This window comes from Dreissena polymorpha, chromosome 1 (genome assembly GCF_020536995.1).
Source record: "Dreissena polymorpha isolate Duluth1 chromosome 1, UMN_Dpol_1.0, whole genome shotgun sequence".
NCBI classification, from domain to species: Eukaryota; Metazoa; Mollusca; class Bivalvia; order Myida; family Dreissenidae; genus Dreissena; species Dreissena polymorpha.
In genome coordinates, this window is record NC_068355.1 from 61361521 (window position 1) to 61376699 (window position 15179).

At 37.8% G+C, this 15179-nt stretch overlaps 1 protein-coding gene across 3 annotated transcripts in view; it reads right to left on the reverse strand.

The window, feature by feature from the left end:
- The window catches only part of LOC127831428 (telomere repeats-binding bouquet formation protein 1-like), a 73916-nt gene continuing 58737 nt past the window's right edge, over window positions 1–15179 (reverse strand). For all 3 annotated transcript variants that reach the window (XM_052356415.1, XM_052356420.1, XM_052356427.1), the window contains exons 15-19: window positions 7698–9357; window positions 6859–6984; window positions 5819–6081; window positions 3672–3893; window positions 1–1017 (exon numbers count right to left, since the gene is read on the reverse strand). In XM_052356415.1, coding sequence (XP_052212375.1) covers window positions 799–1017; window positions 3672–3893; window positions 5819–6081; window positions 6859–6984; window positions 7698–9357 — 2490 coding nt within the window. In that variant the 3' untranslated portion in view covers window positions 1–798. The remainder of the gene's footprint in view (window positions 1018–3671; window positions 3894–5818; window positions 6082–6858; window positions 6985–7697; window positions 9358–15179) is intronic.

A 15179-nucleotide genomic window follows, 5' to 3' on the forward strand; every position in this document is an offset into this window, starting at 1 on the left:
TGATTAAACAGAGTCAAATTTAATTACAGTACAAGAAAACCATACAACAACACTGCACATTAATAACAAGAAAAATATTCATATCATAAATAAGAAAAGTAAATATTCATTCAAAATCAAAATTGATGTAAAATGGTGTAAAGAAGGATCCACCTTTTTGACAATGTTTCCATAACAAGTTAACAAAAAATGAGATTTTAGTTTTAACATTTTTAGTAAATAACTGTATTAATACGACATTTAACATGATACAATCCTTGTTTGAAGTGCATTAATCTCAATACAGGAAACTAGAAATGTGGAAACATTTAATCTACAACATGTTTGCAAAGTAAATCAACAACATAAGTAGAGGAAAATCCTTGAACAATCAATACCTGGTAAATTTCATCAACTTAGCATATTTAACAATAACAATAAAAACACTATACTCATTTTAATAAGTACTTTGAATTAATTCATCTGATACAGGTATACACAAGTACTTCATTTACACATATATTTATTAATTGTAACACATTATTCAATAATTCATACATGTACATACAAAAAGAGCATAAAATAATCAAATAAATATAACAGTATGTAAGCACTTTTTCATAAAAATCAATATTAAAACAAAATGAAAAATACCGTGGACCAGTACTCATCTTGGGACTTTTCCAGACAAAGAGTTGCAGTAATTCATACTGCACCAATGAATGAAGATTCAAACCATGAGAAACAGATTCCATGCAAGTCCAGTATCGTTAAGGGTATGGTATCTACAAAGTCAGATAACTACTAGATTCTTCTCATCTATTTCCCTTTCTTTCTGTGAATAGTACGCCATTTATTTCTCAGATCCTCTGTGGTTCTTCCCTGAGCAAACGTAAATGACTGCAGAATGGTTTTCCAGTGGTATCCAAACTTGAGAATGCCCCTACGCAGCCTGCGCTCCTCACACATGGAGAATGGCTTCATCTGACGGGATACCTTTGTAGACACCACAGTGCTCTGGGCTTCCCTCTCTGCAGCCTTAACATGAACAGACATACGTTTAGACTATCAGGGCCTATTTTCACAAAATTACCTTAAGAAAAACCAAACAATATGAGAACAAGCTAATCAGGGACAACTCTTTGTGCATAAACTGTTGTTTTTGCTAAGAATATACTTCATTTAAACTAAAGTTCAATAAAAAACCGGAAAGTTTTCTCCCTGATTAGCCTGTGCAAACTGCTCAGGCTAATCAGGGATGACAACTTACGCACATGTATGCATTAAGCCTGGTTTTCCCAGAGGGAAGATCATATTTATTTAATGCATACTAGGTTTATGATAAGCTGGTGTTCTATGTATATTTATACAAGTAATTTTCATTAAAACAAGAAGGAAAATACAGCCCTTGGTTGCTTACCTTAGTTAAAGGAGCCATAATTTTGTTAGAAATTAAAGGAAGATATATTTGAAGACAAGTGATGACAAATATTTAGCAAACATTGCAGAAAGCTCGTCCTAGCAGTCACAATGGTAGAGTGTTGATTACAACAAATGTTTCGCATTTAAAGATGATGTGCTGAAGATAAAATCTAACTTAATGGTCAAGGTCATTTTGAGAGAAAAATTTAAAAATAGGCCATTAATTTGCTTGTCCATACTGTAACCTGGTTATTGTTAATACAATTTAAAACTAGAAATGGCGCGGCAGAGGCCGACGCGTATCCCCACGCCGAATGTTTGACCTAGATGTGCCCCAGGGTTGGTAATGGGGCCATGCATAGCTGAGATTGACCGTATTGTCATAAGAGAAGTTCATCATCAATTAGAAGTGAATTGGTGTAGAAATGAAGAAGTTATAGTAAAAGGCAATTTTGGGTGGGTGTGACATATGTGGGCAGGGCGCCCCAGGGTTGGTAATTGTGCCATGCATAGTTGAGATTGACCGTATTGTCATAAGAGAAGTTCAGTATCAATTTGAAGTGAATCGGTGTAGAAATGAAGAAATTATAGTAAAAGGCAATTTTGGGCGGGTGTGGTCTATGTGGGCGGGGCCCCAGGGTTGGTAATGGGGCCATGCATAGTTGAGATTGACCGTATTGTCATAAGAGAGGTTCAGTATCAATTTGAAGTGAATCGGTGTAGAAATGAAGAAATTATAGTAAAAGGCAATTTTGGGTGGGTGTGGTCTATGTGGGCGGGGCGCCCCAGGGTTGGTAATGGGGCCATGCATAGTTGAGATTGACTGTATTGTCATAAGAGAAGTTCAATATCAATTTGAAGTGAATCGGTGTAGAAATGAAGAAATTATAGTAAAGGCAATTTTGGGTGGGTGTGGTCTATGTGGGCGGGGCCCCAGGGTTGGTTATGGGGCCATGCATAGTTGAGATTGACCCTAATGTCATAAGAGAAGTTCAGTATCAATTTGAAGTGAATCCGTGTAGAAATGAAAAAATTATAGTAAATGGAATTTTTTGGTGGGTGTGGCCTATGTGGGGGGGCGCCCCAGAGTTAGGATTGGGGCAATGCATAGTTGAGATTGACCCTAATGTCATAACAAAAGTTCAATATCAATTTGAAGTGAATCCGTGTAGAAATGAAAAAATAATAGTAAATGGAAATTTTTGGTGGGTGTGGCCTATGTGGGCGGGGCGCCCCAGGGTTGGGAATGGGGCCATGCATGGTTGAGATTGACCGTATTGTCATAAGAGAGGTCCAGTATCAATTTGAAGTGAATCGGTGTAGAAATAAAGAAGTAAATGTAAAATAACCTAAAAAAATGAGTGATAATTTCTGACGCGGCCCCACCCCAACCGCTATAACTTTTGACCCAGGGGTCAGATCAAAATTCCAAATAGTGCAGGGTCGCACATATGCTCATAGCTACCATGTGTGTAAGTTTCAAGGTTCTAGTGCTTTTAGTGTAGGAGGAGATAGTGGCCAGGACGGACGGACAGACAGACAGACAGACGGACGGACGGACGGACGGACGGACGGAAGGACGGCGGAGATAACCACAATATCCCCACCTTTTTTTCAAAAAGCGTGGGGATAATGATTCAACACCATTGACCATCATGCGGAAATGTATTTTGTGTGTAAAATGGGTATTCCTGTGTAAAAGTTAGGGCCACAATTATAGGTCAAATGTCAAATTTAGCCATAAAACAGTTAGTCCTGATAATGATTTTGTCATTTATCATGCGATTTTAAGTCACTTGTTACAAATGACCACTGTTGAGTTGACGGTGTTGCATGTCACCCCATTTCATAGGTCAAAATTCCACTTTTAGGCCAAAGGTAAAATTTGGATTTTCCAAAGGCAGCATGTAGTACTTAGCAACAAGTATTACCATGAAATTCGAAGTAAAAAAGGAGCATATCTGTTAAAATTGTGACAAATAATTAATTTTGTTAATTAAAAAGTGTAGCAGAACATCTAAGTACATGTTTGTGTGAACAAATGGAGACTCTTGTATAACCCCCTGTACTCTGTTGCATCAACAACCAGTAAACATATCTTTAAGTGATTAAATTGAGGATATAAATGCATTTGGTTGACTAGGCTAGTAGTTTATGAACAAAAGTTAACTAAATGGAAGTCATGTACATAATCGATGCTGCTTAAAATATCAGAAAAAACTTTTTGTCTTGTTGCAGTTGAATTCTGTAAAATAATTGTTAACATGTACCATCATCCTCTTATACTTGTCCTTCAAATCAACGTTGGTGCGGGATGGGTGGAATTGGTAAGCAGCCAGAATGCTGTTCCAGTTACGGCCCATTGTGGAGACCCCTTCCAGGAGACTGTTTACTTCAGCCTGTGTGTACTCTAGCCTCTGTCGACGACGCTTGATCTTCTGGGGCACATATGGTATATTGTCTTCAGCCTCAGTAGCAGAAACATCTGATAGCTTGATAACAAAGCAGAAAACAAGTGTAGCAATAGCGATAAATGACACTATTAAGGGTAGTTTTGAAATTAACATGAACTATGGTCAATGTATTCCACCTTCCTGTTAAAAGGGCTCTATCACTCATTTGCACCCATTCAATACTATTGGAGTCATGCTCATATGTACAAAAATGTGTAAAGATTACTCTGCAAGTATTGGAGGAGTCATGGGCTTTGTTGTCTGCCCCCCCCCCAAAAAAATCCTCCATAGTTTAATGAAGATTGTTTGCATCGCTGTATGTCTTGCTATTTGTAGGTTTAGTAGGATGAGTACTGCCGATCTATTTTAAAATCCAATCAGGTACAATTAAGTTTATTTTTGGGGATGGAAAAGAACATTTACTGTCATATATATAACTAAAGGGCAAAGATAATCCTAGATGTCTACCCTTTGTTATTGGGAGTAACCAGTTTTGAACACAGAAGGTTGATTGGAAAAATCTTTGTAAAGGACGACAGACTGATGTCACATAAAAAATATCAAAATTGCAGAGTGCTTTGTGGATACAGATTAGTTTGTTGTTTTTTAAAGTTATTATGCTATACAATTCAATATAAAACATTTTAAACCACACCCCAGGCTGGGTCGATTTTGAATGGTAAATTACACATCTTGAGCTTGTTGTTTCAGAGAGGTAGTTATTTCACTTCAAAAGTCTATAGCAAACATTAGATCATTTGAGCATGACAAATTTTGTCCATGATTTGAATAACGTTTTAGAGCACCATTATAAAACGTTACGCATAAAATAACAATCCTAATGACCCATGCGGTGCCAGAGAATATTGTTATATAAGTTATTTAATATACATGTCTATAAATCATCAGACCGATGGGGTGTGGCCAGTTTTTACCCCAGGGGCATGATTTGAACAATCTTTATAGAACATCACTATCTAATCAGTAATGTCACACACCAAATATCAATGCTGTGAGTCGTGCGGTTTCAGAGACAAAGTTTGTTTAAGTTATTTTGCTATATAACTTTAAAAAAACTTTGGACATCCAGAGCAAGACCAAATTTGCCACCAGATTTGAACTAACCTGATAGAAATGGTGTGTATACTTGCCAAATATAAAACCTCTGAGTCTTGTTGTTTCAAAAAAACAATACTTTTTGAGGTTTTCACAATATTAAAAAAGAAACAAGTAATCAAAAGCACATGGCAAACTTTGAAACCAGGGTAACTCTAGGATCATTCTTGTCAATTTTCATTACAGGCTGCCCTGGGGTTAAGGTAATGTAATGTTTGAATGGACAATTTAAAACAATGAACAATGGAAAACAAACTAAAGCTGGCCCCAACAGTTCACCATCTGATTGTACATGTGAGTGAAAAATATGAAAAACTTCAAGACTCCACTACGACCTTGACTTTTAATACATAAAGTAGTTAGATGGACACAAAAAAGTCCTTTCACATTATACATATGAGGAATATGCGCAAACTTCAAGTGTCTACTGAATTGTTGATCTTAATGTGAGCGCAATAAATGTTGCCCACAACACATTATCTTGATAAAGGATCTTTTGTGCCTTTTCATTTTGACATCATGCAAAATTGTGATTGACAGGAAACAAAAAATCAACAACCAATCATTATAAGCTTATTATTATGTCACACTACAATTATGGGTGACATAATTGTTGTGAGATTATCCCAAAACTTATTAAATGCTTATTATTTTCCCCTCTGTTGTCAAAATTCAATGTAGCAATAACTTACTATTACAAAACATAGATCAAAATTCATCTTGGTCACTCTACATCCTTTGTTCATAATTATAATATGTCAATTTAACATTAATCTGCCTACAAATACTCCAGAGCTTCTCTTATGATAATGTTTCTGAAGTTTTTCTGTATTCAAATGCAAACTCACCTCATCATTAGAGCTTGAAGAAAACTTATACACAGAGGCTTTCCCTCTTTTCTTCTCTTTCTGTTTGTCAAGCTTCTTCATCAATCTAGCAGTAGGCTTCAACTTTCTTGCCTCCACTTTTTTCACCCTGTGAATGTGAAGCCTCTCAACCTGTCGCAACTTTCGATGTAAGGGGCAGGTGTTTGGGTCTGTTTCCAAGGCAATGTTGTAAGTCCTGGAGTTCAGCATGCCAGTTTTCATACTGTCTAGATGACCAGAGCAACCTGAAACAAACAAGCAAATTGTTGAATTGTATTCCCCAACCAATATGCTTCTGGACACTCATACCAAGTTTCAATGAAATCTGCCAAAGCACTTCCAAGATATGGCTCCGGACACACAAAAAAGCATTTTTTCAATATACAACGGGCCATTACTCTCTTATTAACAGATGGTGTTCAATGCCATTTGGCGTGCATCATCCCTTTATCCATATATATACTCACACAAAGCCTATGGGGGGATAAAAAGCGGTTATAGCACATTTCTTTTGTAGATAAGTAGTCAAAGCAATACAAAAATATTTTAATCGTAAAGTACTGTTTAGTTTTTCTTAGCTTTTTTTGTCTAAAATAGCTGGATTTTTTCAACAAGGGCAAGTCAAATGAGCATGAAACAGTTAGAGTTTTTACTGTTCCTAAAACAGATACAAAATATCAGGCTGATACCTCAAACTGCTGTTTTTAGAGAACTTTTTATTGCTTGCACTCCCTAGATCTGAAATGATTCTTTGATAGTTCAATCCACAAACCAAACTAAATGTGTGTTTATGTAAACTTATGCAAGAATAAAAAAAGAGATAATTGTTAATTAATTATTTGTGATTTGTACATACATATTTATGTATTTAATCAGTTAAAATGGAGTTCAATAACTTTTAATTCAATAAACAATTACATATTCATTTAAATAATGATATGAAAAAAACATCGCAATACTATTCAGAAACGCTAAAAAATTTATGAAATCCAATCTATGTATTTAATAATCCCAAATCCTACCTAGGCAAGTATTTGACCGTGAATGGGCAAATCTTCTACTGCTTCTGAGTACAGCTGCACTTATGTTGGGAACTTGCACTTCTTCATCAGACACATCACTGCTGCTACGGAAACCCTCAATGTCACCTGAAAAATTAAAAAGGAAGAATAGTTTTTGTTTTAAATACATGCTTTTTTTAATGATACAGCAAAATTACTTTCTCAAAATAAATCAGAATAATAAGTTGATAGTTTTCTTTACAGTGCTTTTGCATGATAAATATTTTTTAATTTGTATTCATTGAATTAAGCCAAACAAAAATTATTTTAATATTGTAAACAAATTCATAAATACAATTATTCATTTATCAAATTAATTCGACTTTAAGCACTATATTTTGAAGACAAAGTAAGTACTGAGTAGAACATTCAAAGCTCATCTTCTTTTTAACATTTAACATGAGAAGTGTTTGTCAGAAACACAAGGCCCCCTACTGCGCCGCTTTCATTTTTTTAAATTTCATTTATCATTTGGCAGTTTCAGATTATTATCTCCCTTTAAAGCTTATTACTTCCCTTGAATTTGTTTTTTTACCTTTGACCTTGAAGAATGACCTTGACCTTTCACCACTCAAAATGTGCCGCTCCATGAGATACATGTACACATGCATGCCAAATATCAAGTTGCTATCTGAAGCGACATAGAAGTTATGGCATTTTTCGAACCTAAATGCAAAGTGTGACGGACAGACGGATGGACAGTCCGATCACTATATTCCCTCCTTCGGTGGCATAAAAATGTTGTTTGATCTGCTCCATTAAAACCAGATTACAGACATAATACAAAGTGTTGTTCTTACTATCAACAGGACTGTGTTTAGCAGAGTGTACCAGGATACCAGATGGAGAATGAATACCACTGTCATCTAGGGACAGTCTTCGTTTCCCCTGAGATGCCACGGACATTGGGGACTTTGGGAACACCTGTCTTCGTGTTCCACAGTCACTGAAGGCGGGCCTGGCTGGTATAGGTTGTCTATTAAGTGGCGTGCTAGGATGGATGTCCCATCTGTCTGCCGTGTTACGGTCCCGCCCTTGGACACATTTGTCAATGCTCTTGACATTGTTCTGAGATTTAATGACCTGTGAGGCCTGACCCATAGGCCTAGCAAATTCTTTCTGTGCTATTTTTTCTTCTGTTTTTTTTATCGGAACAACTTTTCGGATGTTGCGTACTAGGGCCAAGTCAAATTCGGAATGTATACTCGTGTCAGAGTCATAGTCTGTGGCAGAATTGTTGTGGTCCATTTGGCTCAGTTCTGAACTTAAAAGCCCCTTAACACGCATTGGTGTAATTCTAACTTTACTTCTTGGTGGAAAAGCAATTGGCTTCAAAAACAAGTTGCTTGACCCAGAATCATTTATCAAATTATGAGTAGGTGAGCAATCTGTTTTCCTCTCAGTTTCAGTATTTAATTTAGTTTTAGAGTTCTCTGTTTTTGAATTTGACCATTTAGCTTGATCAAGGTTATTGTGTTCTTTATCATAATTCTTCGTGTTAATGGTGTTATTTCCTGCTGGTACATGTGGAGTGGTTTGAGAGCTGCCATCATTATAGGAACCTGGCAATGTTTTTGTAACAGAGCCATCTTTAGTTTGCTGATTAGGCGTAATGAATGGTGTGCCACACTGTATTTCAGCATGACGATTCAGGGTGACTTTAGACTTCTTGATAACTGGTGCACCCACACTAGGCTTGGGAAGCTTGTCCACGTCAGAAAGTGAGTGTGTTTTAACTTCTGCCGCGGTGTTGTCTGAATTCAAGAATATCACATCATCGTTAGAGAATATATTGTCTGGTGCTTGCTTATCCCTTGAGCTATTTCCTAACATTTTTCTTGGTCCTTGGCAAGGAACTACTTGGCCTTTTGTATTCCCTGCTGGTTGATATGGAAGTCTTCCACTATATTCAGTTAACACATCTTCCCCATGTGAGCTTATACTTGCATTTTTATGTATACATGTAGGCTGAACATACAAACGATTATCTTGCCTTGAATACTTTTTATCAGGGACGAAATCTGTTCTATTGTCAGTGCCCAAATCTGGTGCTGAACTGTCCCAGCTTGTACACTGATTACCAACCATTCTTTGACTGCCATCCTGTTTTTCAAATCCGTCACTGGCATACTTCAAATGCAAAGCTCTGTGCACTTGTTTTAACTCTGGAAATCTGTTCTGTGTGTCTCCCCATTGGCTTCCTTCAGCCTGATACACTTGCCCACTTCTTGTAGCAGCCTTACCCACAATTCCTTCTGGCCCAACATGATATTCATTTGAGATTTCCGTTGATCGTCCACCACTTTTGCCATTACTCCCTTTCTCTTTGCCACTTTTGTTTTTGATATCAACAGCTTCTAAGCACACACCACCAGGGTTTACTAGAGCACTTCTTGTCACACAAATATTCTCTTGAAGCATGTGGTTGAGCCTTTCAAGTTTTTCTCTCTCTACCCGTTCCTGGTGCATAAAAAATCAGAGTCTCCCTCAGGGAAAACAAGGTTTATCGCATGTGTGTAAAGTGTCATCCCAGATTAGCCTGGGCAGTCGGCACAGAATTAGTCAGGGACGACACTTTTGTCCCGAACTGGACTTTTTGTCTAGAACAGATTTCATCTAAACAAATACAAAATAATATTGGATAGTGTTGTCTCTGAGAAGCCTGTGCAAACTGCACAGGCTAATCTAGCACAATACTTAACGCACATGTATAAAGTCCTGTTTCACCAGAGCAAGGCTCATATTCTGTTCAAGCAATATATTGTAGCTTACCTATCATACTAACAATCAGTAAATATATTGTAGCTTACCTTTCATACTAACAATCAGTAAATAAAACACTTATCAATGCATGATACATTATTCAACAAATCATAATAAATGGTAATTAATTAGAAATTACAATTAAATTTGTAAAGTGTTAAAGATGTTTTTAAAATCCATACCCTAGAGTTAAAATAGATGTCAATCCCAAAGAGCACATCTGAGCTTCTTTTTTGATCAATGAGATTGGAAGTTTAAATTCCATTTGTAAAATAATGAAGACTGAGATTGAGTTTTTAATGTTTGTAAGAACTGGAAGCATAATGGCAACATGATGAGCTCTCTGTCCAGACTGTCATTCATTGTAAGAACTAGAACCCTAATGGCAACATGATGAGCTCTCTGTCCATACTGTCTTTCATTGTAAGAACTAGAATCCAAATGGCAACATGAATAGCTCTTTGTCCAGACTGTCATTGATTGTTAGAACTAAAAGCCTAATGGCAACATGATGAGCTCTCTGTCCAGACTGTCATTCATTGTAAGAACTAGAAGCCTAATGGCAAGATGATGAGCTCTCTGTCCAGACTGTCATTGATTGTAAGAACTAGAAGCGTAATGGCAACATGATGAGCTCTCTGTCCAGACTGTCATTCATTGTAAGAACTAGAAGCATAATGGCAACATGATGAGCTCTTTGTCCAGACTGTCATTGATTGTTAGAACTAAAAGCCTAATGTAAACATGATGAGCTCTCTGTCAAGACTGTCTTTCATTGTAAGAACTGGAAGCCTAATGGCAACATCATGAGCTCTCTGTCCAGATTGTCATTTATTGTAAGAACTAGAAGCCTAATGGCAACATGATGAGCTCTCTGTCCAGACTGTCATTCATTGTAAGAACTAGAAGCCTAATGGCAACATGATGAGCTTTCTGTCCAGACTGTCATTCATTGTAAGAACTAGAAGCATAATGGCAACATGATGAGCTCTCTGTCCAGACTGTCATTCATTGTAAGAACTAGAAGCCTAATGGCAACATGATGAGCTCTCTGTCCAGACTGTCATTTATTGTAAGAACTAGAAGCCTAATGGCAACATGATGAGCTCTCTGTCAAGACTGTCATTCATTGAGAGAACTAGAAGCCTAATGGCAACATGATGAGCTCTCTGTCCAGACTGTCATTCATTGTAAGAATTAGAAGCCTAATGGCAACATGATGAGCTCTCTGTCCAGACTGTCATTCATTGTAAGAACTAGAAGCCTTATGGCAACATGATAAGCTTTTTGTCCAGACTGTCATTGATTGTTAGAACTAAAAGACTAATGAAAACATGATGAGCTCTCTGTCCAGACTGTCACACATTGTAAAAACTAGAAGCCAAATGGCAACATGATGCGCTCTCTGTCCAGACTGTCATTCATTGTAAGAACTAGAAGCCTAATGGCAACATGATGCGCTCTCTGTCCAGACTGTCATTGATTGTTAGAACTAGAAGCTTAATATAAACATAATGAGCTCTCTGTCCAGATTGTCATTCATTGTTAGAACTAGAAGCCTAATGTAAACATGATGCGCTCTCTGTCCAGACTGTCATTCATTGTAAGAACTAGAAGCCTAATGGCAACATGATGAGCTCTCTGTCCAGACTGTCATTTATTGTAAGAACTATAAGCCTAACTGCAACATGATGAGCTCTCTGTCCAGACTGTCATTCATTGTAAGAACTAGAAGCCTAACATCAACATGATGAGCTCTCTGTCCAGACTGTCATTCATTGTAAGAACTAGAAGCTTAATATAAACATGATGAGCTCTCTGTCCAGATTGTCATTCATTGTTAGAACTAGAAGCCTAATGTTAACATGATGGGCTCTCTGTCGAGACTGTCATTCATTGTAAGAACTAGAAGCCTAATGGCAACATGATGAGCTCTCTGTCCAGACTGTCATTCATTGTAAGAACTAGAAGCCTAACAGCAACATGATGAGCTCTCTGTCCAGACTGTCATTCATTGTAAGAACTAGAAGCGTAATGACAACATGATGAGCTCTCTGTCCAGACTGTACTTCATTGTAAGAACAAGAAGCCTAATGGAAACATGATGAGCTCTTTGTCCAGACTGTCATTAATTGTTAGAACTAAAAGCCTAATGTAAACATGATGCGCTCTCTGTCCAGACTCTCATTCATTGTAAGAACTAAAAGCCTAATGGCAACATGATGAGCTCTCTGTCCAGACTGTCATTCATTGTAAGAACTAGAAGCCTTATGGCAACATGATGAGCTCTCTGCCCAGACTGTCATTCATTGTAAGAACTAGAAGCCTAAAGGCAACATGATGGCCTCTCTGTCCAGACTGTCTTTTATTGTAAGAACTAGAAGCCTAATGGCAAGATGATGAGCTCTCTGTCCAGACTGTCATTGATTGTAAGAACTAGAAGCGTAATGGCAACATGATGAGCTCTCTGTCCAGACTGTCATTCATTGTAAGAACTAGAAGCATAATGGCAACATGATGAGCTCTTTGTCCAGACTGTCATTGATTGTTAGAACTAAAAGCCTAATGTAAACATGATGAGCTCTCTGTCAAGACTGTCTTTCATTGTAAGAACTGGAAGCCTAATGGCAACATCATGAGCTCTCTGTCCAGACTGTCATTCATTGTAAGAACTAGAAGCCTAATGGCAACATGATAGGCTCTCTGTCCAGACTGTCTTTCATTGTAAGAACTGGAAGCCTAATGGCAACATGATGAGCTCTCTGTCCAGACTGTCATTCATTGTAAGAACTAGAAGCCTAATGGAAACATGATGAGCTCTCTGTCCAGACTGCCATACATTGTAACAACTAGAAGCCAAATGGCAACATGATGAGCTCTCTGTCAAGACTGTCATTGATTGTAAGAACTAGAAGCATAATGGCAACATGATGAGCTCTCTGTCAAGACTGTCATTCATTGTAAAAACAAGAAGTCTAATGGCAACATATGAGCTCTCTGTCCAGACTGTCATTCATTGTAAGAACTAGAAGCCTAATGTAAACATAATGAGCTCTCTGTCCAGACTGTCTTTCATTGTAAGAACTAGAAGCCTAATGGCAACATGATGAGCTCTCTGTCCAGACTGTAATTCATTTTTAGAACTAGAAGCCTAATGGCAACATGATGAGCTCTCTGTCCAAACTGTCATTGATTGTAAGAACTAGAAGCGTAATGACAACATGATGAGCTCTCTGTCCAGACTGTTATTCATTGTAAGAACTAAAAGCCTAATGGCAACATGATGAGCTCTCTGTCCAGACTGTCATTCATTGTATTAACTAAAAGCCTAATATTGCAACATGATGAGCTCTCTGTCCAGACTGTCATTCATTGTTAGAACTAGAAGCCTAATGGCAACATGAAGAGTTCTCTGTCCAGACTGTCATTGATTGTAAGAACTAGAAGCCTAATGTCAACATGATTAGCTCTCTGTCCAGACTGTCATTGATTGTTAGAACTAAAAGCCTAATGGCAACATGATGAGCCCTCTGTCCAGACTGTCATTCATTGTAAGAACTAGAAGCCTAATCTGTCCAGACTGTCTTTCATTGTAAGAAATAGAAGCATAATGACAACATAGTGAGCTCTCTGTCCAGACTGTCATTTATTGTAAGAACTAGAAGCGTAATGACAACATGATGAGCTCTCTGTCCAGACTGTCTTTCATTGTAAGAACTAGAAGCCTAATGGCAACATGATAAGCTCTTTGTCCAGACTGTCATTCATTGTAAGAACTAGAAGCCTAATGACAACATGATGAGCTCTCTGTCCAGACTGTCATTCATTGTAAGAACTAGAAGCCTAATGGCAACATGATGCGCTCTCTGTCCAGACTGTCATTCATTGTAAGAACTAGAAGCGTAATGGCAACATGATGAGCTCTCTGTCCAGACTGTTATTCATTGTAAGAACTAGAAGCCTAATGGCAACATGATGAGCTCTCTGTCCAAACTGTTTTTCATTGTAAGAATTAGAAGCCTTATGAAAACATGATGTGCTCTCTGTCCAGACTGTCATTCATTGTTAGAACTAAAAGCCTAATGTTAACATGATGAGCTCTCTGTCAAGACTGTCTTTCATTGTAAGAACTGGAAGCCTAATGGTATCATGATGAGTTCTCTGTCCAGACTGTCATTCATTGTAAGAACTAGAAGCCTAATGGCAACATGATGACCTCTCTGTCCAGACTGTCTTTCATTGTAAGAACTGGAAGCCTAATGGCAATATGATGAGCTCTCTGTCAAGACTGTCATTCATTGTAAGAACTAGAAGCCAAATGGCAACATGATGAGCTCTCTGTCCAGACTGTCATTGATTGTAAGAACTAGAAGCCTAGTAGCAACATGATGAGCTCTCTGCCCAGACTGTCATTTATTGTAAAAACTAGAAGTCTAATGGCAACATGTGAGCTCTCTGTCCAGACTGTCATTGATTGTAAGAACTAGAAGCCTAATGGCAACATGATGAGCTCTCTGTCCAGACTGTCATTCATTGTAAGAACTAGAAGCCTAATGGCAACATGATGAGCTCTCTGTCCAGACTGTCATTCATTGTTAGAAATAGAAGCCTAATGGCAACATGATGAGCTCTCTTTCCAGACTGTCATTCATTGTAAGAACTAGAAGCGTAATGACAACATGATGAGCTCTCTGTCCAGACTGTCATTCATTGTAAGAACTAGGAGCGTAATGACAACATGATGAGCTCTCTGTTCAGACTGTTATTCATTGTAAGAACTAAAAGCCTAATGGCAACATGATGATCTCTATGTCCAGACTGTCATTCATTGTATTTACTAAAAGCCTAATATTGCAACATGATGAGCTCTCTGTCCAGACTGTCATTCATTGTAAGAACTAAAAGCCTAATGGCAACATGATGAGCTCTCTGTCCAGACTGTCATTCATTGTAATAACTAAAAGCCTAATATTGCAACATGATGAGCTCTCTGTCCAGACTGTCATTCATTGATAGAACTAAACGCCTAATGGCAACATGATGAGCTCTCTGTCCAGACTGTCATTCATTGTAAGAACTAGAAGCCTAATGGCAACATGATAAGCTCTCTGTCCAGACTGTCTTTCATTGTAAGAACTAGAAGCGTAATGACAACATGATGAGCTCTCTGTCCAGACTGTTATTCATTGTAAGAACTAGAAGCCTAATGGCAACATGATGAGCTCTCTGTCCAGACTGTCATTGATTGTAAGAACTAGAAGCGTAATGGCAACATGATGAGCTCTCTGCCAGACAGTAATTCATTGTAAGAACTAGAAGCCTTATGGCAACATGATGAGCTCTCTGTCCAGACTGTCATTCATTGTAAGAACTAGAAGCCTAATGTCAACATGATGAGCTCTCTGTCCAGACTGTCTTTCATTGTAAGAACTAGAAGCCTAATGTAAACATGATGCACTCTCTGTCCAGACTGTCATTCATTGTAAGAACTAGAAGCCTAATGGCAACATGATACGCTC